This window comes from Daphnia pulex, chromosome 10 (assembly GCF_021134715.1).
Source record: "Daphnia pulex isolate KAP4 chromosome 10, ASM2113471v1".
Taxonomy (NCBI): domain Eukaryota; kingdom Metazoa; phylum Arthropoda; class Branchiopoda; order Diplostraca; family Daphniidae; genus Daphnia; species Daphnia pulex.
The window spans coordinates 938,005-961,893 of record NC_060026.1 but is presented as its reverse complement, the minus strand read 5'-3'; the positions used below and the strand labels follow the sequence as shown (position 1 = coordinate 961,893).

Genomic DNA, 23,889 nt, shown 5'->3' with positions numbered 1-23,889 from the left:
CTAGAGCAAAGTACTTTTTGTATTTAAAGTATTCTGAAATAAATAACGTGATCACTGCGCCGCCTGCGTTCAACTGGTTCAACTTTCCGAATCACGGTAAAATTAAGAAATTTTCGGCACTAGCTGTCATTTTAGCTCAGCCACTTGCTTGAAAAAAAAGCCACTCTCGTCGTATTATCACAAGAAGCTGGCCTTCTTAAAACAAGTTCTCCCTTGGACGACACACTAGCAAAACACTTGATAGACGAAAAGGAATTCGTGTATCGTGCGCTTTCCGACGCTATTGATTCTGAAAATATTCAAATGTTTCAATTGATTCTCAAAGCTGTCAAGAAAGTATTGGGCAAAAGGGACTCCTCCAAATGCTAAATCCAGAACAAAAGCGACATTCCATTAGATCAGTTTTAGAGAGATGCAAAACGAAAGAATTTTTCAACGCAATTGTAAAGATTGTCGTGATGAGGGATGATAACGTTGGGGATAGCACAGATTTGTAGGAATCGGTCTCTAAACGATTTCGATTTGAAATAGATGGATCTATTTACCCTCTGGTCCATCGACGCTGAAAATTTTCAAGGGTTTTAGTAGGCGTGGTGGATTTTACGAAACATGCTGTAGTTACTAAGGGTCTTTCTCGTGGTTATGACTTGATACCAAGACACTTCCTAAAACATTTTACAAAAGATCAACGAGAAAAGTTTGTTCAAACTATTACTCTAAAAACAATGCACGAAAAGATGGGGGCTTGTGTGGGCTTGTGCCGAGACTACAGTCGATTTCGCTCGTGCTCATAACAAAGAGAGAAGACGCCATACGACGATAAATATCGGGGGACATTACAAGAAACGATTTCACGTTTTTTCTAAGTTGTAGCAATGAGAAAAAACTTCAAAGTTTTGTGAAGAAAATCACTTCAATACGTGTGGGCGGTCAGAAGAAAGAGCATGAGGGGAGCATGTGATGGGCTGAAATTTTTACCCATGACTGGCAGAGAGAGACGAAGACGAGAGACAAAAATAAAAAAATTTTATGAAAATGGTGTCAGAGAAACTGGGCCCAAATGCCGTGAAAGAGTTGGTGCTCCACAAAGACGGCGAATTACTCGTCGTATTTTATTTTGCACTGAGAGGAGAGGAATAGATGCTGGAAACGTTGCTCAACTATTTGCACACAAAAGATCAAAAAAAGGTTCAACGTCAAGTCGATAAATTCTTGGACGAAACGTACAAGATCCCCCAAGACGACGAGGATTGAATCAAAATAACAACGATTTCTTCTAAATCTTTCAAAATGACGAATCATTTAAATTTTGCAAGGTGCGTTCACACTGGTAGAAGTGCTATGTTAAGGTACGACACGATGCGTTTCTGCCAATGTTAAACGCACCTTTATTGTCAAACGCAATATTGTCTTTTTCAAATTATGGTGAATAAAACTGCTGGGAGTTAAAAATTTGCTCGCATTTTAAATAAATAACTGATTGTAAAAGAAAAAAATGAACTTTTACCAGGGAAGGAACTTATACGAACTTATACAAAAAAAGTCATTTAAAATCTTTCCTGGTAAAGAACTGTTTTCGACCACCAATACAAATAGTGATAAATAGTTAGGTTTGATCGTGCCCTACCTTTAAGGCTGGTTGTTGCCGCCGAGCATTTCCACATTTCATTCGCAGATAATGAAATCGGTCCAGTTAGAGTTGTCAGTTGGAAGGTCAAAGGAAACTGGAGGAAGGTCATCCTCGTGAATACGTCCACACTCACATGAACGTACACGAGAATGTAAAATAAAGGTGAGGAAGAGATGGGTCGGCCGACACTGGTGGATCCAACATTAAATGGGGTTTACCTACATAACAAAAACAAAACTAAAATTTAGTTTTGATAAATTTTAAGGGTGGCACATATAACTGGATATTTACAAAAAGTGAGAAAAGTAAGATGTAAAGAGCTCATAACGTCAGGAACAAACATGTGAAATTTTTAGATAAGCTACTGCAGCTATGTAACCAAATCATTCCTTAACATGCAGGCCTGAGAGTGAAAATAAAAATTAAAACATACCCAATTAAGGGTTCTGCAGCTGCTGCTGCTGATAGGTTGATCTGGACACAAGCAAACCTGGCCTCAGTTGCTAACGCAGATGGTGTTTGTAATTTGCTCAATATCAAATCTGCACAGAAAAGAAAAAAGAAATGGTAGATTGTAAAAAAATTGAAGACAAACATAAAATGAGATTGACTGAACATGCATCGTCTAGACTCTAGTCACTAGAGGTGTACTACTTTAGGTGCTTGCTTTCAAGCAAAAGTAAAACCCAAGGTCAAACCAATAATCAATCTTATAGCATTTTACCAAAACTTGTTTCATTACACCTTTTAAAATTATAAATATACCTTTTATAAATCATCATGTTTCATAAACATTGTTATCACAGACCACTTGTATGACGACACACGAGACAAGTTAAGACCTTTTTTGTTTTTCACATTTTTCTGTTGTGATTTTGCCGGGTTTATTTTTTGTGTGGGCAGCCATTGACACCGCTGCCAGATAAAATATATGATTCTTGTTTCTCCTCTCCCATTCTTCCCGCCAAGTTTAAAAAATTTCCAAAACGAATCAGAATCAGACAACAGACAACAACAAAATAGGAGACCAAACGAGATCACGTGAAACTTTTTGAAAAGAAACAAACGATTCGGACGGATTTCCCACCTACACATTCTACTCGAACGAATAGCTATTTGTGGAGAAGAGAAAGAGTCGCGTTTACCTGAGGCAGCCTGAGGTCATCGCTTCAATCAAGAATCTTTTTATTTTGACACTAAAATAAATGCCGAAGTTAAATAACATCTGTCGCTGCGTAACAATTGAAAATGCATCTCCCTCTATATGTAACACGCCGCATCAGCTCACCTAAAGTTAATGTTTCTTTCGACTTGATTTATTCATGCCAGTCAGAAGAGAGTCGGGACATGCTACAATATCTTCTCCGGTCCGTGGTTTCCCGATCAACGTGGGTTTTCCATGAAACGCTGGACGTAGTAGATTTTTGGGGAAAGTCAATTAATCAGAGATGGTAATCAGTGTAGAAGAGAGGGATCCGTACGTGACGCCGGCGTCACGTTTAAAGTATATGCGATCTGAATAGTAATTTGGAAACAAGTCATAAAACATTCTAAATAGGCTAACTAAGACGTGTCCAAATACACATTGAAACAGCACTGACAAGTCAGATAAGGTAGTTCTGGTCACAACTCCTTGTAGCAGGCAAAAAAAAAAAAAAAAAAGACAAGAATCAGACCTGTGGCGCGCGTGTGGGTTCCGTGGGTAGCCGAACTTTGTGGAAGAATACTAATTACACGACCGCCCCTATATTTTGTCTATTAACCTTATTCCTGCAGCTATAAAGAGAGAATATCTATAATTCCAGTGGTGTTCATTTCTCTCAACCGATGGGGGTTCACTCAATCACTCATGTTTTGGTTGTACGAAAATTTGGCACAATTTGCGTAATAATTTTTCGTAATTTTTTTTTTTAGTTGCGAACCCAACGCCCTCAACGAAACGAAATCAGGTCGGCCACATTTCGTTAGCCTATTGCAAGTTCGTTGCCACCGGTTGTCACGCAAGATGAGTGGCGTGAAGGTTCGATCAGTTCAAATCAAGTCATCCTCCATAACTTTTCTAATCTCTGTTTTTTTTTTTATATTTCAGTTGAAATGAACGAGATAGAAAAGTCGTTCTTTTTTAATCGGTTGATATACGAACCGTTTCACAATCAAATTTTATTAGGATAAATTACTTATTATTATAGGGGTTCATTACTTATTTTTAGGAAGTGAGCTAAACGATTGCAGGAGTCTACATATACAGACTAACTACGGTACATAACGTTTGGTTATAGAAAGCTGTTAGCGATTAATTACGCGGAATTGTCCGAGGAAGAATGTTGGAAAATTTGACAGGAAATTCGGTCAACTTCACGTCTCGTTTGAATAGAATTCGGTTTAACGGTTCACGAGGAATTAACTTCTAAATAATTCAAATCAAAATAGGAAATAATTCAAGAAGTGGATTGGGCAGTGATTTGAATGCGTAAATTAATTACGCTGTTTATGCGCTTGCAATTTGCATATCACGCTAGAGGATCGCAGCCCATGTCGGATCACAGGAATGATTGATGACTCACGCTACTTTTCGTGATCGTTCTAGCAAAGCCTAATATAAAGCAAAGTATATCTTTTGTATTTCAAAATGAATACCATTTTTGTTTTGATCACTGCGCCGCCTGCGTTCAACTTTCAGCATCGCGGTGAAATAATAAAGAAATTGTCGGCACTAGATTTCGTTTGAGTTGCAGCCACTTGCATGAAAAACAAGACACTCGCATTCACCTGCTATCAAGTCTCACCAGAGTTTTTATCTTATTTTGAAAGCCTGAGGGGAGGCTTATGGAGTTTAATCAGTTTGTCTGTCACAATCGCAATAAACTGCCGAGCTGCAGGTTCAAATTCCTAGCGAAACGTTACAGTCAAATCAAGTGTGCACCGACAGTCACGTACAGTTTTTCCGTTCCACTTTTTCCAGGTGCGACAGCAAATTGAGTTATTTTCATTTGACGACTCTTTCGAGAAAATATTATCATTCCGGTTGTGCGATATTTGTATACTTCAATATGAACTATACTGTGAACTGTGAAGGGTGTGGGTAACGAATCCAACAAACCACACGGCGGAAAAAAAAAGGTAAAACAAACATTTCATATAAATGGCGTCGGAATTGGTGCATAGTGACGGACTAACGCCTGTTGCTGATAATGCAATTGTTGTGCAATCCAGTAACGCATCTGCCTCGTCATTTACGCATTCATCGCCAACGGCCAACAAGGAGATAAGGGGAAAAAAGATGCCCGATAACACCCACGGTTTGAGGTTTGAATCCAAACTGTTGGCGCTATTTTGTGTCCGCGGACTGGGTGCCGGTTACAAGTTTGAATTGAGTAAAGAAAAGGAGGACGAAGGCGGGAAACTGGAAGATTTGATTTTCCGCTATGAAGTTCCTGACACGACACCTGCGGGTAAACATTGGCGATATCGATACGTGCAGGCTAAACACAAGGAGAACGAAGGAGAGAAAATCACGGCAGATCACCTCCTTGGTTGCAAGCGCAAAGGAGAGTCCAGTGACTCGTTTCCCAAAAATCACCTTCGTGATTATAACCCCAAGGGCGATTTCAATTTAACGAAATATTTTCATTCTTTTTACAAGATAAGAGCCAGGGGTGACGACATTCACGATTGCATAATCTGCACCAATATCGGCTTCGACGAGAACAGTCTAAAGGAGGTTGGAATCGAGTTGGTGTCCATTAATAACCAGTCGGAAGATATTTTAAAGTTCGATGCACCAGAGAAAACAGCCCATTACAAACTAAAAATTAACAATAACGATTGGCATAAACAGTTGAAGGAGGAATGGTCCCCCGTCCAACTGCTGGCAAAAGAACTCAAAGATTGCGCTACGAATAATAAAACGACACAAATTCGTACTGGAATGCTCAGCAGCTACCACGACGCTTTGGTCGATGAACACGTCATCGATTGTACCGCAAAGAAATTCCACCAGGATTTCGTGGGTGAAGTGAATCTTTCAGAAGGTGCTAGAAAATTGCGTCAAACGATCTGCGAGTTAGGTGTAAACGACAGCTGGAAAGACTGGAAGTTTAAATTGAGCAACAATTTTGGAAAAGGCCAATCGGCTATCAAGAATCCGCTACCAGGAAAAATCACAGAGGAAGACGTCGACAATTTCTTTGATAAGTTGATTTTTGTCGTCGATATGCCTAGCGAAGAGAAATTCGAGAACATTATTGAAACTAAAGACGTGAGCAAATATTATCCAAACGACAAGTGCGAAGATCAAACGACGCAAATATTTGACGGAATTTCAAAAGCGTTTATAGGACAGCACGCCAATTTTTGGCTGACATCAGAAGTAGCAAAGAACATTTTATTAAAAAATGTTTCAAAACAATACAAGGAACAACTAGATAAGAAGGTGGGATTCAATGACGATGCGATTAAAGTGATGGAGGAGAAATTGAGACATTTAATGGATACTCCCGGAAGGGAAAAAATCCAGCGGATTGCCACACCTTCGCCGCAACTTACGGCAGTCAAAGTAATTTCGGCGATTGAGAATTTACTGCAGGAATTGAAACAGAAAGGGATTTGCCAAGGGAATTGCTTAATAACACCGTCTAGTCTTTCACAAGACGAGGAAGATAAGTGGAAGAATATTTTGAAATTACAAAAATATTCTCATCATTTTCTCGTCGTCGTTTGTGATAATGAAGCATCGGTCCAAAATCACGAAAATGTATTTCCAGAAGGTAAAGCGGAAGATAACAATTTTATAATAATAATTAGTCGCGATGAATCAACAGCAGGGATAAAAGACGAAATCAAGTACACCGATTTAAGTGACAACTTCCAAAAAAGAATTTTGTCGAGAATCGTTTCCTTTCAAGGGAAAAATGTGAAAGTAAGAGACCTTGTCGGTGACAAACCGGAAGAGTTGATCAATTTCAGTTCTACAAATGAATTGTTATTAGCAGAGAACGAAGTGAAAATCCCTTCCTTCAGCACGTCAACCTTTGAGCAATCGCTGTACGTCAAGAGGACATTGCGATTTCCGTTTGAAAATCAGTTTGAACTTGGCGGGGAATGCAGAATCAGTTCAGATGGCCACATCGAATGGCTCGTCCTCGTCGAAACGGAAAAACGAAAAGAAATATGGAAGAAAATCATGAATGGTATTACTAATCAAGCGTCTTCTACCGGTAAACCTGTCGAGGACATTGATTTGATGAATTTGAAGGAAAAAGGAAATGAAAAGTCAATTGTCATAATTTCCGGAGTAGCCGGAACCGGAAAGTCTACTCTTCTCTCATACTATTATAAGCAAATAAAGATTGCACATCCGGACCACTGGGTAATCAGAATTAATTTAGTTGACTACGAAGCTGTCTTGAAACTGGATCAAATAACGGACTTGGATGTGGTTGATTTAATTATTAATCGATTATACGTCGTCGATCACAAAAGTTCATTTTCTCGGTCGTTATTGAGAAAACGGTTGGAGACGGGAGATCGAATCGTAGTCATGTTTGACGGATTCGACGAAATCAACGAACTGTGTCAAAAAGGCGCTATTGAATGGATGAAGTCTATAACTAAAGACAGATTAATCCAGCTGTATGTCACAACCCGACCGCACATGCTGGACGAGTTACAATTCCAGTTATCCCAATTGGCTTATAGGTTGGAAAACTTTACGGAAGAAGATCAAATCAAACATCTTACCTCATATTGGGTAAAAGAATTAAATTTATCAGGAGATATTGAGAAACCCCTTCAACAATTTGCCAAATCGTTAGTCAAACAAGTGTCGGAAACTCTGAAAGACGAAGAAAAGTCTTTTATCGGAATCCCGTTGCAATGCAAAATTCTAGCCGAATGCTTCCAGTCAAATGTTAAAGAATTCATAACATCAAATTGTGCTGAAGTTAAAGAAGAGCCTCGTGAGTCGGAAATTTCTGATTTACTTGACGGTAAGAAATTCGATTTAATTAGTCTCTTCAATCGTTTAATGGAAACGAAACGGAAAGTTTTTCGTGAAGAGAAAGCTAAAGCACCATCATCAATTGAAAACAAAATTGTGACTGACGCCATTAATCGTTTGATCAAAGACGTCGAGAGTCACCTGACACAATTGGCCATTAAAACGATTGTGGAAGATCAAAAGATCGTCGACATCTTGTGGCCACCTCAGTTATCTCATCAGTCAAGTGATGACGAAACTGCTGACGAAAAGATAATCGCCATGAATAGTCTGAGTTTCGGATTGACAATCGAAAACAGAGAAAATGATACAACAAATGTTACCCAGCAATTCTTGCATCGCACCTACGCTGAGTATTTATTCGCCAGATATTTATTCAATGGGTTTCTCCTTGATGACAAACGACACAACAAGTTGCTCGATGATAAGTCTGCCTCAACATTTATTGTGAGCACAATCCTGGTGAAACGGGAGTACAATGGCGTCCAAGTATTTTTCAATGGCATGTTGAAAGAATTGGTTGACGACGACGATGAATGGCGGAAAAGAATTATTAAACGCGATTTACCAGACAGACTGAAGACATTTGCGGAACATCTTTACATTCACATTCTTCGTCAAGGCCCAATTAAAGGCCAAATGTTCATTCGTGAAAACGCACTTCTTTTTTCTCTTTCGACTGGGAACACGATGATCTTCACATTATTGTGCGATTGTCTCGACGCAACTTTGGATGGAAAACTTGTTCAAGCCGTCATGTTCGTTTTTATCGAAGTTTTGAATTTCACACATTTTTTCAAAGTTGAGTGTCGATGTTTTCAACGATTTATCAATTACTTGAACTTTGATGAGGGTAGAGATATGTCAGAATCTCTGCAGTTTTTCTTTGCAAGTAATTTGGAATATTCTCAGTGGAATGGCGAAGAACAACAAAAAACTGTCCACCACTTGTTGCAGTTTATGACAAATCAACGTGAGGCTTTTGAAAATTATTTTTTTTTATAACGAGTTGAATATTCAACCTATGTTGACCTTTTTTATTTTCAATGAAAAATACGAGAGTCATCTTGAAATATTTTTGGGACTGCTGTCTCGATCAATTGCCTATTCCAACGATTATAAATTTGCGAACTTGCTTATGGGATCCTTTTACTACCAAAAACATTTTATTGGTGGACGAATTGAAAAGGCGCTAGCAGTTTTGTATGAACTAGAAAGAAACAATGTTCTGATACTAATGCAATGCACAGTCCTTATGCTAGAGCCAACAGCTTTTCAGAAAACTTATATTCCTCTTACGCTAGTGGAAGAAGACGTGACAGGAATGGATCTGAACATAATACTTCTAGAACATGATTCTTATTGCATGACTCGCCTTCACGATGCAGCCTTCCACGGAAACACGGAAGCAATCGAGGAAATGTTAAAAAATATTAGCCAAAATTTAAATGATCCGGAGCACAAAAATGTTGCCGATCAAGTAATAAATGAAGTCATGGCATGGGATGAATATGGTTTCACGCCATTCTATGTGGCTGCCGCCTGTGGCCACAAGGAAATCTATCACAAGATGTTGGCCTTCTTAAAACAAGTTCTCCCCGGCAACACACTAGAAAAACACTTGATAGACGAAGGGGGATTCGTAATTCGTGCGCTTTTCGACGCAATTTTCGACGCAATTTATTCTAAAAATATTCAAATGTTTCAAAAGATTCTGGAAGGTCTCAAGAAAGAACTTGGGCAAAAAAAACTATTACAAATACTTCGTCATCTCCCAAGAAATTCTGTTTCATTTTTTGACATATGTAGAACAAAAGAATTATTCAACGCAATGGTAAAGATCGTCGTGATGGGAGACGACAATGTGAAGGATTACACAGATTTGTACGATTTAGTTTTTCACAATCATGAAACACCAAGATCCCTACACTACATCGACGTCGAAAATCTTCAAGGACTTTTGCTACTTAAAGGAGTTGATGATTTTACGGAAAAACTTTTCAATAAAAAAAGTGGATTTTTCACCGGATATTGTCTGTTATCAAATCACCTATTAAAACAGTTCAAAAAAGACCAACTCGAAGAGTTCGTTGAAACTATTACTTCTTCAAACAAGGGTGAACAAATGGAAAGCTCCACCATTCTCAAACAAGACCAACTGCTGCCAAGAAACAGTTATTGGGGGGATTTTTTAATGTACATCATCGAATCTTCCATCTCGGACAATCGAATAATTCTTTCGTTCTTCGATTGTTTTAAACACTTGAGTGCCAGTTTTCTGAAAAAGCTTTTACTTCACGAAGATGACAAGGGCCCTATCGTGATTCAATTGCCACTAGACGTTGTTAAAGGCATGCTAACCTATTTGTCGGACCAAAGCCAAGAGGAAGTGAAACAGCAATGGAAGAATAACGCACCTCCAATGGACACATTTTTCGCTTCGAACATCATGGATTACTTTAAACAAAAATATAGATTATTCAGTGACACATGTTATTTTATCAATATTTTGCGACATTATTTGAATTACGGCAGCGAATTTCATCTAAAGGAATTTGTCAATATTGTCACTTCCTTGCGTAACATAGGCGAAGAACGAAAAAGTGTATGGAGTAACGTATTCCAATGTTGTTACAAAGAAGAAAAGATTCAAGAAATATTGAAACTCGTGTCGGAGAAAGTTGACATTTTAGGTCGAGAAGCCGTGAAAACAATGTTGCTTCACCAAATTGATGAAATGCCTTCGCTATTCAAAGCTGTGTTGTGGGGGTGGGATATCGATGCCCGGATGGAAATTTTTCCATTCGAAATCAAAGAAGAAATTCAACTATTCGTGAAAATAAACGCACCCGAATTGATAGATCGAGTTTTTAAGGATCCCACAACCTATTTTCATAGTTATCGTTTACCGACTTGTCGCTCAACATTGAATACCTTAACCTATACATTGAATACCTTAACCTATCTCCTCGATTACAGCAATGATAATCAACTTCAACAATTTGTTCACTTTATAACAACAGTTCATTTTGTTATCCCTTCAATTAAAATCACTCAAATCAACATTAACGGTTCTCGCGAGTCCAGCATGCCACCAAGGAAAAGGTTTTTTAGCATATGGGCCGAGCTACTAGATAAACATTGGGAAGACCACGAAACCGACGACATTGCAAAAATGGACCTTTTTATGAAACGCTTTTCAGAGAAACTCGGCCCAAATGCCGTGAAGGAGTTGGTGCTCCACGACAATGGTAAAAGACCCGTTATATTTGATCGTGCACTGAAAGGAGGGGAAAAGTTACTGGAGACGATGCTCAAGTATTTGTCTGACGAAGATCGAAAAGAGGTTCAATGTCAAGTCGATAAATTCTTGGAAGAATGGTTCAAGATTGCCGGTGACGGAGATTGGATCAACAAATACTACCTCCATCAAGAAAAATGACAAAATCTTTTTTACTGGCTGTGTATCCCATTATTACTATTAACTGCATTTCTGAATTTCTCATTCAAATGATGAGCAATACAATTTGTCATGCCCAGAGTTTAAAAATTTTCCTCCCGCATTGAATAAAAATAACAGATGGTAAAAAGAAACGCTTAGAAGGAACTAGAGAGTAAAGATCAATTTCGGTTCTAACATAACAAATTTGAAAGTCTGGTTTTTGCCGCCGAAAATTTCCAGGTATTAGAGGTGTCAGGTGGGAAACTGGAGGAAGGTCATCCTCGTGAATATACGTCCACACTCACATGAACGCACACGAGAATGTAAAGAAAGGTGAGGAAGAAATGAGTCGCCCGAACGATATCAGCCGGTCAACAAGCAACACTACCTTGATTGTATCCAGTAAAAAAAAAAAATTGTAATTCTGTATGTTTAATTTTTCTATTGGTTGCATGTTTTCCAGCTTCGAGCCAACATGACGATGGGCACACTATCACGGACGAATTCAAGATCAGGAAAATCAAGTTCACATTTTATAACAAAATGTTTTGACAAAAGTGATTGAAAACTCACCCTTTCGTGTGATTTTAGACCGTTTAACGTAATTACATTAGCAAAAAGAAATAATGTCGGATTTAGAATAGTTCGATCCAACAGTAATTTAAGAGTGCTGGTATAACAACACAGGGATGAATGAAAAATCACGCTACGTCTCGTGATCGTTTAAGCAAACCCCAAGGCAAGGCACCGTAGTAAAAAATTAAGAAAATGAAAAATGAAAATCGTGATCCCTGCGCCGCCTGCGTTCAACTTTCAGTACCGCGGTACATTAACGAAATTTTCGGCAGTAGATGTCGTTCGGTTGCGTTCACTTCGTGAAAGAAAAACCAACACAGCGGGACTTTGCCTTCGGCTGCTCTACAAGCAGAAGAGTGAAACAAATTTGACAGTTGACAAGACTTTTCGTGGTTTCCAATAAGATTTCAAGTATTATTCTACAGTACAACCGTAAGATTAATTGTGAACATAAATTCAGTTGAGAACACATGACGGATTGTTCAAGGTTAGGAAAATGTTATCTTTTTATTTATCCTTCATTATTCATTATTACTCTAAACTAAAACCTTGTTAAAACTCGAACAAATGTCTGTAAAAATAGAACAAATGTCAAAAATCTGCATGACATCATTCATGCTGTATATTACTATTTTTTATTACAGTGCACTGCCAACTGAAAGAAAACCGATTCTCTGTCAACTGAATAGCAAATAAATGGCCGAAAACTCGAAAAGCAAGCAAGTGACAGACGGACAGCACCCGTGGCTGACGACACAAAATCCAGCAGAGGCAGCACGACGCCGTCCAGCACGGACAGCAGCAAAGGCAACAAGAAAGCGCGCGATGGAGCCCACGGTTTGAAATTTAAATCAAAATTGTTGACGTTGCTTTGCATTCGGGGTCTCGGTGCTGGTTACAAGTTTGAACTAGGAAAGGAAAACGTACAAGATCTAGGCGGTAAGTTTGACGACGTGATTTCCGTTACGACATCCCAGACGAAATACCAGCAGGGAAACACTGGGGATATCACTACCTTCAGGCCAAACACAAAGAGAACGAAAATAATAGAAAAATCACAGCCCATGATTTACTCAACCCCAAGGGTAATGGCCAGTTTAGTCTCAGGAAATATTTCTTTCGTATTGCAAGATGAGGGAAAGAGGCGACGATGTTAGCGATTGCATCGTGTGCACCAATTGGGACGTTAATAAAAAGCAATTCAAGAAGATCCAACTGGAAGAAGTGAAAGAACAACATGACATTTTAAAATTTGCTCTCGGGGAAAAAACCGTTGGTATTTACAAGTTCAGAAGAGATATATCAGATATATCAGAACGATTTCTTCTTAATCTTTCAAAATGACGAATCATTTAAATTTTACAAGGTGCGTTCACACTGGCAGAATTGCTACGTAGAGGTACGACACACTGCGTTTCTGCCAGGGTTGAACGCACCTTTATTGTTAAACGCAATATTGTCTTTTTCAAATGATGGTGATGGTCAATACAACTGCTGGGAGTTAAAAATTTGTTCGCATTTTAAATAAATAACTGATTATCAATACCAGGGAAGGAAGTTATAACTCATAAGTAGAAAATGGTCAATCAATATCAATGTCAAATATGACAAAAAAGTCATTTAATATCTTTTCTGTTAATTAACTTTTATCGACGACTAACATAAATAATGAAAAATAGTTAGTTTTAATCGTGCCCTACCTTTAAGGCTGCTTGATGCCGCCGAGCATTTCAGGTTTCCATTCGCAGATAATCAAATCAGTCCAATTAGAGATGTCGGATAGGAAACTGGAGGAAGGTCATCCTCGTGAATACGTCCACACTCACATGAACGTACACGAGAATGTAAAGAAAGGTGAGGAAGGGATGAGTCGGCCGACACCAGTGGACACAACATCAAATAAGGTTCACCTGCATAACAGAAACAAAACAAAAAAATTAAGTTTCATAAAGTTTTAGGAGGTGGTGTACATATAACTACATAATTGCCTGGCAACTAGAAAAAGTTAGAAAAGTAAAATGTAACACCTCAAAACCTCGAAAATAAGAGCATGTGAAATTTTTAGTTAAGCTACTGCAGCTATGTATCAGTATCATTACTTCAAATACCTGACAGTTAAAATGATTAATAATAAATACCCAATTGAGGGATCTGAGGAAGCTGCTGATGGCACTTGCTACAGACACTAGCAAAACTGGCCTTAGTGGCTAACGTAGATAGATGGTGTTGATCAGATATCACAGATATCACATCTGCACATGAGAGAAAGGGAAGAATGAAAATACATGTTAAACAAATTAAAGGGAAACATGAAATGAGATTGAGTGAACATGCATTGAGTAGAGGTGTACTTTATTCCTTTCTCAATCAAAACCCAAGGTCAAAACTCAAACCAATAATCAAAGTTATCCCATTATCCAAAAATCTTTTCATTAAGGACTTTTAAACTTGTAAATACCTTTAATATCGTGTTTCACAAACACTTTTTATCACATATTGCCAGTATGACGAGACACGATTAGACATTTTGTTTGCACATTTTTTTTGTCGTTGTGATTTTACCGGTTTTATTCGCGCAGCCATCGGCACCGCTGCCAGATAAAATTTATGATTCTTGTTCTCCTCTTCCATTCTCCCCGCCAAGTTTAAAAAATATCCATTGCTGCAACAGAATTAGACAACAGACAACAACAAAATAGGAGACCTAATGAGATCACGTGAAACTCAATTTTAAAAGATTTGGAAAAGTCGATCATCACTGTGTAACGCGCCGCCAGCGTTCAATTTTCAGTACAGCGGAAAAAGGAATATTTGACACAATCAGATGTCTGTTTTTTTTTTTTTTTTTTTTTTAAACATTCTCTGGATTTTCAGTGCAGGTAACTTGTAGTATAGGAGGAGCCAATTCTACCTGCTTTTGTACTAAAGACCCGTAAACCTTCGGCGATTCAGCCTGGTGAACTCAATCCTTCCAAGGATGAAAATGAACATCATTTATTCGTTTTCTTTGAATGTCTTGTCTAGATTCGTGTATCGCATTTTCATTCCGTATTAGCTCATCCAAAGTTGAAATGTTTCTTTCGACTTGATTTATTCATGCTAGTCAGAAGGGAGTCGGGAAATGTTATATCTTCTCCGGTCCGTGGTTTTCCGATTAACGTGGTTTTCCCATGAAACGCAGGACGTAGATTTTTGGGGAAAGTCAATCAGTCAGAGGCGGTAATCAGTGTAGAAGAGATGGAACCGCGATTGACGCCGGCGCCACGTTTAAAGTATATGCCATCTGAATAGTAATTTGGAAACAAGTCATCAAACATTCTAAATAGGCTAACTAGACGTGTCCAAATACACTTTGAAACAGCACTGACAAGTCGGGTATAAGGTATAGTTTTGGTCACAACTCCTTGTAATAGCAGGGGGGGGGCCAACAAGAACCTAACCTAATTGGAGCTAGATTCCTGGAACTGCGTGCTGTGGCGCGCGTGTGGGTTCCGCGGGTAGCCGAACTTTGTGGAAGAATACTAATTTCACGACCGCCCCCATATTTTGTCTATTAACCTTATTCCTGCAGCTATAAAGAGAGAATACCTTTAATAAAATAGAGAAAATGAAAAGTATGAATAAAACTAGAATCTAGTCTTTCGTTCATTTGGTGTTTTACATACGATCGAGTATTAATGTAGTCGGCGTCCAATTTCACCAACCTAATCAACTACCACACTTTTTCTGATTCAAGCCGATTTGGTCGAATGGTTCGCATTTTCACATTGATTTATTATTGCACAAGAATTTTATCGCTTTATTTTATCATCTTTATATACCGAAATTCAAATCGTTCCAGTGGTGTTCATTTCTGTCAACCGCTCTCAACCGAGGGGTTCACAACTCATGTTTTTGTTGTACGAAAAACTGGCTTGCGTATAAATTGCTTAAATCACGTGCATCTAGATAAGCTTAAAATTTGTGTGGTGAACCCCTCGGCCCCTCGCCCTCAACGCGAACGAAATCAGGTCGGCCACTCTTCGGTAGTCTATTTCTAGCCTAACCAAGTCATCCTCCATCACTTTTCTCATCTTTCAGTTTTTTGTTGTTGACATTTCTGTTGAAATGAACGACATAAAAAGTCGTTTTTTTTTAAATAATCAATTGATAACAGTTTTACAACTAACTTTTATTAGGATAAAACCAGTTTTTCATGAGCGACGTACACGAAATGACGTCCAAATAGGGGCCGTGCTTTCTCGCTAAAGTTCCTGTCAATTGTCAAATCAAAATGTAAACAATCTAATGGAAGAAAAAAAAACAGCTTAGCTAATGCCATCGTACTTAAAATCGTCGAAATGATGGCGGATTTTTCAAACGTTTCTTCGAAATTGCGAAAGTGTTCCAGGATCGCGAAACTTTTCGAAAACAAACAAACCAAAATGCCGGAGATCATGGTGTCGATATTAATCATATCTTGCGGTTTCAAAACGTTCGTTAAGGTTTCTTCCTGTCAAGAGATTATCGAGAGTCGACATATAATCAAAATGATTGAGGAGCTTCTTAATCTTTTACCAAGTGTGAACTGTATCCTTGTCTCCAGAGAATGAGATCCTCCACCAGGTTGAACCTCAAGACGCTGTCAATCGGGAAATTTTTGGACTTGAATCCGCATTCGACGTGGAGATCCACAAGGCATCCGCCCGATAGGCTCACCGACTTCCGTTTCCAAGATTTCGGTGAACTAACTATATATAAACAACACAATTTCAATCAAGTATTTAGAGCTCCAAATTGATTTTTTAAGGCCGACGGGTGGCCAACAATTTTGGGGTGTTACTTTTTTCCATGATCTGGAGGTTTCCTTATTGAAAGTTCGAGTATATGGTAGGCCTAACACGTATAAATAGCTGCTGGTAATCCTCCTGGCACAATACTTAAAAAAGCGATGATTTTTAAAATCCAAGTTCGTCCATTAGTGATGCACAATAAAGAGGTACAGTGCCGGTCCACTTATCAGACCGCCTGCTCATACGACCAATCCAGGTATACGACCACCCTTTTGCTTGCACAACTTTCTGGCGCGAGATTCCCCTAGTTCAAACTGTTCTGCCGCTAAACATGCCGCCACTTGGATTAATTTAATCCATTTTCGAGGTCTTTTGTTTTTTTAAGCGTCATTGACCTTCATTATGGGAAAAGGGTTCGACTTTTTCGAACAAAGATGTATTACGTCAGTCGTTTTTCTGATGTCTCAAGCTGAACACCAGATCTCTTGCTCGCAAAAATGGGAAAAACAAAAGAAAATGTAGACCCACGAAACAATTGTCTTAGTGTGAAACCAACTGACGCGTTTAAAATGAAAAAAGTGAGAGCTCCGCTAACTGTAAAGGATAAACTAAAAGTGATTGATATGTTAAAGAGTGGTAATTCCCAACGTAAAATTGCGATCGAGTTTGGCATTTCAAAGACCCAAGTGCAACAGATTGGAAAGAACCAAGAAGAAATTTTGTTAGGCGTTGATAGTGGTGATTTGAAATTGTCGGCCAAGGTTACGAAGAATATGTCAGAAAATAAGGAACTTGACGATGCAGTTTACGATTGGTTTTTAGAGATGCGCAACCCAAAGTTTCGGTGCAAACCTTTGTCGATTTCACGTGCACATATTCAAGCTCGTGCGTTACGTGAAGCTGAACTTCGTGGGATTTCTGGTTTTTCCGCATCTGATGGTTGGTTCCGAAACTGGAGAAGGCGCTATGAAATTGGTGCGAGCATCCGCCTGTACGGAGAGGCTGGCGATGTAGATGTGGGTGCTATTGAACCGGCTATGCGTGACTTGCGTGTTCAGTTGGCCAATTATCAATTGAAAAACATTTTTAACATGGACGAGACAGGACTTTTTTACCGTGCAATGCCTGCGCGAACTTATCTGGCTTACAACGAGAGCCGCAAAACAGTTAGGGGGACCAAATCTTTGAAGGCCAAAGATCGTGTTACGCTTGTGTTGTGCGTCAATGTTGATGGTAAGTTAAATTTCATTCTATTTCGATGGATGTACATTGTTACCATTCAACTTTATATTTTTAAGGGAGCTGCAAAATTGAACCTCTGATTGTCGGTACGGCAGCGAAACCTCACTGCTTCCGTGATTCTCCTTGCCCAGTCCCTTACATTCATCAAAAAAATGCTTGGGTTGATTCGGCTATCTACCGACACTGGTGGGGAAATATTTTTTTGCCCGCCGTTCGTGCCTGGACAGACGAACCCGTTGCTCTTGTTATGGATAACTTCTCGGGTCATGATGTGAATTGTATAGATCCTACGGGGCAGGTAAAGTTACATTTTTCTCTCTTTAGGCATTCTGTTCTTTGATTTCTAAAACATTTTCCCTTCTTTCAGGTTTCGATCTTTTTCTTTCCACCCAATTCGACATCCGTTCATCAGCCTCTAGATCAGGGAATCATTTCCGCTGTTAAGATCAATTATAAAAAGTTGATGCTATCGAAGTTCATCGAGGCGTATGAAGACATTGAACGCATGCAACAGTTAGCCAGTCAAGCAAAACAAGGAAGAAAAGGTCTCAATCTAGGTTGTCCAGCGAATATTTTAGACGCAGGCCAGATTATTCGCCAATCATGGGACAATCTTTCCGCATCTACCATTATAAATTGTTGGCGTCATTCTAAATGCCTTTCGCATTTGCCCCAGCCTTCGACACCTGAACCTCGACCAACCAATTATAAGCAGGTTGAATCGATTGTGCGTGAATTGACCGAAGCAATTTCAAATGTCCATATTTCAGCTGGTTTTTCCGATCTTATTGACGGCAATGAGGCCCATCTAGTTAAACGGTGGATCAGTCTCGAGGATGATCCTGAAATTGTTGCAAGTGATGATTTGCTGCTAGCTTCGGAGGTGGATGAATTTTTAAATGCATCCGTTGCAGAATCCTTCATTTCATACAGCCCTTGTGATAGTCATCTCATTAGTCAGGGAGATTGGGAAATCACTGAGGATATCACGATATCGATCGATCAGATCTCTGATCCCGAAACGGAATTGCGTCTCAATTTGTTAAAATATGCTTCTGAAGCAATAAGTATGCCCATTAATGACCCCGTTCTGCTTGAACTCGCCAAAAAGTTGCGTGACCATATTCAAAATGTTTAACTCTGTTTGTTTTCATCATTTGGTATTATTTCTAGTCTTATCTATTTCTTCTACTTTATTCTCTTTATTCTAGTCTTCTATTTTATTCTACGTCTTTAATATTTTCTACTCGTTCTTAGTATTAAATATAAAATTGGTTTTCTTAAAGCAAAGTGTTAATAAGATTCAGTCATCACCTTCTACTTACTACTAATTCATTTGGCCGGTTATGCGACCATCCAATTATACGACCGCTGCACAAAGTGGTCGCATAAGTGGACCGGCACTGTACCGTAACTTTTTTTTCGATGAAGAGCGGATGAAAACTATAATTGACCATGGATTGCATGCGACTCGATGAGCTCAGTCATTATTTTGTGTGGACACTCGAACCCAGCCCTTCACAGCAGAAACCACAAAAAAATGAACAGAAAATAATTTACACAACCTCCTTATATAGGTGATAAACTGCCTTTTCTTTTACAATCTTCCCCCCCTTGAGACTTTTTTTGGGCGGCTTGCCCAACATAGTCCTGAGAAAAAAAAAACAGGCTACTAATTTTGTTTATAATGTCAGATTACGATATCAAAAGTTCTGGTATTCCGAAACAAGTTCAGGCCACTTGATCGACAGCAGAGTAGCTCTTCGGTGACTACCGTCTAAATTTTCATGGAAAATTGCAATAGTTCAACTGCCTTGAGTGATGAACTGATAAAACTTCAAACTAAAAAAAAAAAAAAATAAATAAATAAAATAAAATGAAATTCCCCGAAGGAGAAACACATTATGCATCTTTTAACCCGAAAGATTTCATCAACAAATAATTTGTACAAAAAATATTAAGCCCGTCCATGAACCGGGACACAACGCAACCCGGGTTATTTCATGACCCATCGCCGTGGGTCAAGCGTGGCGTTTTGTTTTGAACGCTGAACACGTTCGAAATCCTTTGGAAGAAAATAACTCCTTAGTTTCAACTTCCGAGAAAAAAAAACCCCGTCCATTACATGCGCCCAGTCAACAGCCCCAACAACTTAATAACAACGGCACGAGTTCACAACGAAAGACGTTGAGCTTTTTAGGCTACACGCCAGCCTTGTTTTAGTATGCTGATGTCGTCTCATTTCATTTGATTTTGTTATTATTCGAAATCACTATATTCAGATCACACATTTCGAACACACGCGGTTCACTCTCTTCCACTGGCGATACCGTCTTTGATTGAAGTTTTTCCAGCATTTATGTCACGTAATATCACGTTAATAAGTGACCGGAAAATAACTTGTCCCGACTACCTACTGACTTGCATGACTAATTCAAGTCGAAACTCGAAAGAGACCTCCGAAAGAAACACTTAATTTCGGATTGACTGATGCGGATTAAAAATATGGACAAACAAAACGAAGACAAAAAAGGGGGAAAAAAATAAAGAAAAGAAAAAGAAAACAAATAATTTTGTGGAGGCCTGGATGAAACAAGTTTCTTGATTATCTTGATTATGATTTTCGGGAGGGATTTGATTTAGTGTGTTTTGCAATCCTCTTGAGAAATTCAACGGATAACTATTTGCGGCTATTTATCAAGTTCTTCTTCTACTCATCGTGTACAAATAGCTTATCTTCCACTCTGATCGGCTAATTATTATTTACCTTCTCTCATTGCACAAACCGAATGGCACTAAGACCCTCAATGTAATGTTAGTCAAATTAGTTGTTCACTGGGTCACGTTTTCCAGGACAGACAGAAAAAAAAAGATAATTCCATTTGCATCTTCTTATTTAACAAGATAAGCTATGCATCTCGTTTAATGAGGCCCTATCTACTTCAATGCACAGTGAACTATCAGCTGCCGAGTCAGCAGCGGTTCCCGCTCATCAAACCAAAAGATGGAGGGGTAACAAATTCAGATGAATGGCATCCAGATTTAGGCATAGAAACGGGAAAAACCTGTTGCTCAAAAGGAAACTGCGCAATCCCGCATCACGTCTGCGACCAATACACCGATACAGGGAACAAGAAAAAACCGAAAGATGGTCGTATTGAAACGACGGATGGAGCGGGATTCGGACCGGTTACAAGTTCAAAATGAGTAAGCGAAAAGGAGGAAGAAGGTGGGACATTGAATAAAGATTTGATTTTCCGGTATCGAGTCGACGAGTGTCAATCCGACAAGATAAAAACACCTGCAGGCCATTCACAAAGAGACCGGGGAAAAAAAACTGACAACTGCAAAGATCAAACGGTTCGGATATTTCTATGGGACCTGCAAGGTGGGCATTTGTTTCTCAAAAGCCAACGGGATCAACTTAAAGTTTTGATCAAAATGATTGAAATGTATCGACTTTAACGTCTCGATTTTCTAATGTAGACCAGTTCTGTTATGAAAAATTGAAAAACAACTTTGGTTGCCAATAAACTGAAAAGCTTTTCCTATCAGATGTGGTACTGATAATAATAGTCTTACTCGGAAAATGTTTCCAGACACCACTTGTAAAAAACGAAATTGTTCCTACCTTGCGTGAAATAAATGTTGACATTCGCAGGTGGTGGAGGGTGGTGGGGTCAAACGACACAGTTAACTAGTAGAGTGGAACTTGGCTATCAATTCCAAAAAGATTGTCGTGCTGAGCCGGGAGAGGGAGCCGGGCTGCCCGTAGTTTTCTCTTGGCGATGGATATCCAACGGTGCAGTCGTTGTTTTCAACTATGTCAGGGAAATGAGATAATAGTTAAGATTCTTCCACTCTAAAATTGTGCTTTTCTTTTCAATTTTAGGAGCCGAAAAGATATTGAATATAACAAACCGTTTTCAGGATATCGGTTTCACTTTCATTGCGTCTGTCGTCAGTCACATGCGGTGGACTGCAGTGCCAAAAGAAGCTTCGGGCATCTACCAGTGTCGAGATTCGAACGATGTCAGCCAGTCGGCAAGCAACACCACCTTGATTGTATCCAGTAAACAATTCTATATCTGTCGTTGTTTAAATTTTATTTTTGAACTTACGTTATATGTTTTCCAGCTTCGATCCAACATGATGATAGGCACACTATCACGGACGAATTCAGGATCAGGAAAATAAAGTTCACATTTTCCAGAGCGGCGAGAGAAGACACACCGTCAATTTTTTTTTACGTCAAAGTTGCGATAGTTAGTTGAAAGTCATAAGGAAATGTTATAACACAAATGATTAAAGACTCACCCTTCGATTCGTGACCGTTTGAGCAGGGCAAGGAGCAAGGATTTTCGGTATCGTGTTAAAATAAATGAATGGTCGACACTAGATGTCGTTCAGTAACGTTCACTGGCGCGAAAAAGGTTGGAGTTTAAGTGGTACTTGCTGTGGTCTGTTTTACCGGCGCGAGGTTTCATCAAGAGTCAGAAAAAACCCACCTGTCAAAATACATTTGAAATATTACCACCTCACCTTGAATTTTTGACTTGTAATCTCCAATAACCTTGTCCCAAAAAATTCTTCCCACTCTGACCAGACCTTAACTACCTTCTCTTCAAACCGTTGCGTTTGATATCCCTTGCGAACTATTACACGAGGTGTGAACAACTCTTCGGCGAAGTGCCCGGATCAAAGTGTTGATCCAGGAATCAACTCCCACCTATAGAAAAAGCAAAACATAAATGAACTTTGGAACGGCTAAACGAAAGGTTTTTTTTTACCTTAAAAATTCTTCGGTGATCTCCTTGAGAATTATTTTCGCCCAGTTGTTGCACGGAGATTTGGCGGCTCGACATGTCCTGCTGGCTGACGACAAGATTGTGAACATCGTCGTAAACAGCCGGGAATATGGAAATGCATATTTTCGCTGTCTTGGTTATTTCTGCTGTTTTCAATACAACAAAATTGATTAGTTTTCCTGTTTTGTTTTTTTCTAGTCTAATTTTGTTTTTCTATATTTTCATTCAGTCAATCCAAAAATTGTTGTTTCTTTCGACTTGAATTATTCATGACAGCAAGTAGTCGGGACAAGTTCTTTCCCGGTCACATATTTAACACGATTCGCCCATGCTATATAGAAATTATGGAAAAAGTCAATCAATCAAAGACGTTAACCAGTCAAAGAGAGATCGAATTGCGTCGCATTCAAAGGTATGAAGTCTGAATTGTTACTTCGCAACACCAAAAATGAATTTCAGCATAGTAATAAGGTTGGCATCTGTAGTCTGAAAAGCTCAACATTTTTCGTGGTGAACTCGTCTCGTTTCAACGCCGCAAGGAATTTTTATTTATAGAATCTGTTAGTAACACATGTCGCAAAAATGAGCTGTGACGAAAAAAAACTGCTCATTTTTTTTCAATAAAAGAATTTCATTTTTCTGTGGCACGCGTCACCTTGAGTCGACTGGAGAAGCGAACTAGTGACTCGTGTCGGAATACTAAGCAGAGCAACTTTTGCATTGTTTGCCATTGATAGAAAAGATATCCCGCAATTAATTATACATTGAGAAGAACATCACGACAGTTACTCGCCGATCAGGTTACAAACGAAGAGGAACATTTGCGCGTAATCATCTGCTTTTCGAGAACGATCTATAGGGTTCATATAAGTACAATCGATATATAATTATATAACATTCGACTTCCCCATTGCTGTCGAATGTGTGTAGCAGTGTAGCTACAGCTGTGTGTTTGCCAATGACTTTTGTAGAAAATCGTGGATTTACGTCGAAAATCTCACCGTTATCACCACCGTGTGCAGTCCTAATGTTGTTGTTGACTTGTTGCTACTCGCAATCGCTTGGCGATCTGGATTTTGGAAGACGTGTCCAAATACATTGGAACGGCAATGATAAGTCGGATAAGAAGTCAGTTTTGGTCACAACCCTTTTTTTTAGTCAAGAATAAAATCAAAACAAGATTCGAGAACTAATTGGAGTTACATTCATTGATTGATTGAAGTTCTACACGTCTGGATTGCGAGGGTTGCAGAACTTTGGAAGGGTAGAAATTAAAAGAAACCCTTGGTACATTTTTACATTAACCTTATTCCTGCAACCATGACTTGCAACTGCCAAATGTTCAATCCATTTTCAACGAGTCTTCGGCGAGAAACAGTTACCCCTTTCATTGCGCTCCAACACTAAAATAAACGAACCCG

At 39.0% G+C, this 23,889-nt stretch overlaps 2 protein-coding genes and 1 long non-coding RNA gene across 3 annotated transcripts in view; 1 reads left to right on the top strand and 2 right to left on the bottom strand.

The window, feature by feature from the left end:
- The window catches only part of LOC124204631 (cerebellar degeneration-related protein 2-like), a 37,571-nt gene extending 23,661 nt beyond the window's left edge, over positions 1 to 13,910 (bottom strand). Inside the window, exons 1-2 of the mRNA XM_046601729.1 lie at positions 13,785 to 13,910; positions 13,347 to 13,556 (exon numbers count right to left, since the gene is read on the bottom strand). The gene's annotated coding sequence lies outside the window, so the exon portion shown is untranslated. The remainder of the gene's footprint in view (positions 1 to 13,346; positions 13,557 to 13,784) is intronic.
- On the top strand, positions 4,497 to 13,154 carry LOC124204628. Its single transcript, XM_046601723.1, has 2 exons — positions 4,497 to 12,133; positions 12,291 to 13,154. The coding sequence occupies exon 1, from the start codon at positions 4,773 to 4,775 to the stop codon at positions 8,631 to 8,633; it is 3,861 nt and encodes a 1,286-aa protein (XP_046457679.1). The 5' UTR covers positions 4,497 to 4,772; the 3' UTR covers positions 8,634 to 12,133; positions 12,291 to 13,154.
- Positions 13,911 to 15,765: 1,855 nt separating the features above from the next.
- Positions 15,766 to 23,805, bottom strand: LOC124204641. The gene is made up of 9 exons (XR_006879013.1): positions 23,470 to 23,805; positions 22,451 to 22,611; positions 22,234 to 22,389; positions 21,782 to 22,168; positions 21,582 to 21,718; positions 21,292 to 21,481; positions 16,204 to 16,376; positions 15,973 to 16,138; positions 15,766 to 15,899 (listed from the first exon to the last, which is right to left on the bottom strand). It is a non-coding gene; the product is annotated as an uncharacterized LOC124204641 (long non-coding RNA).
- Positions 23,806 to 23,889: the final 84 nt, after the last annotated feature.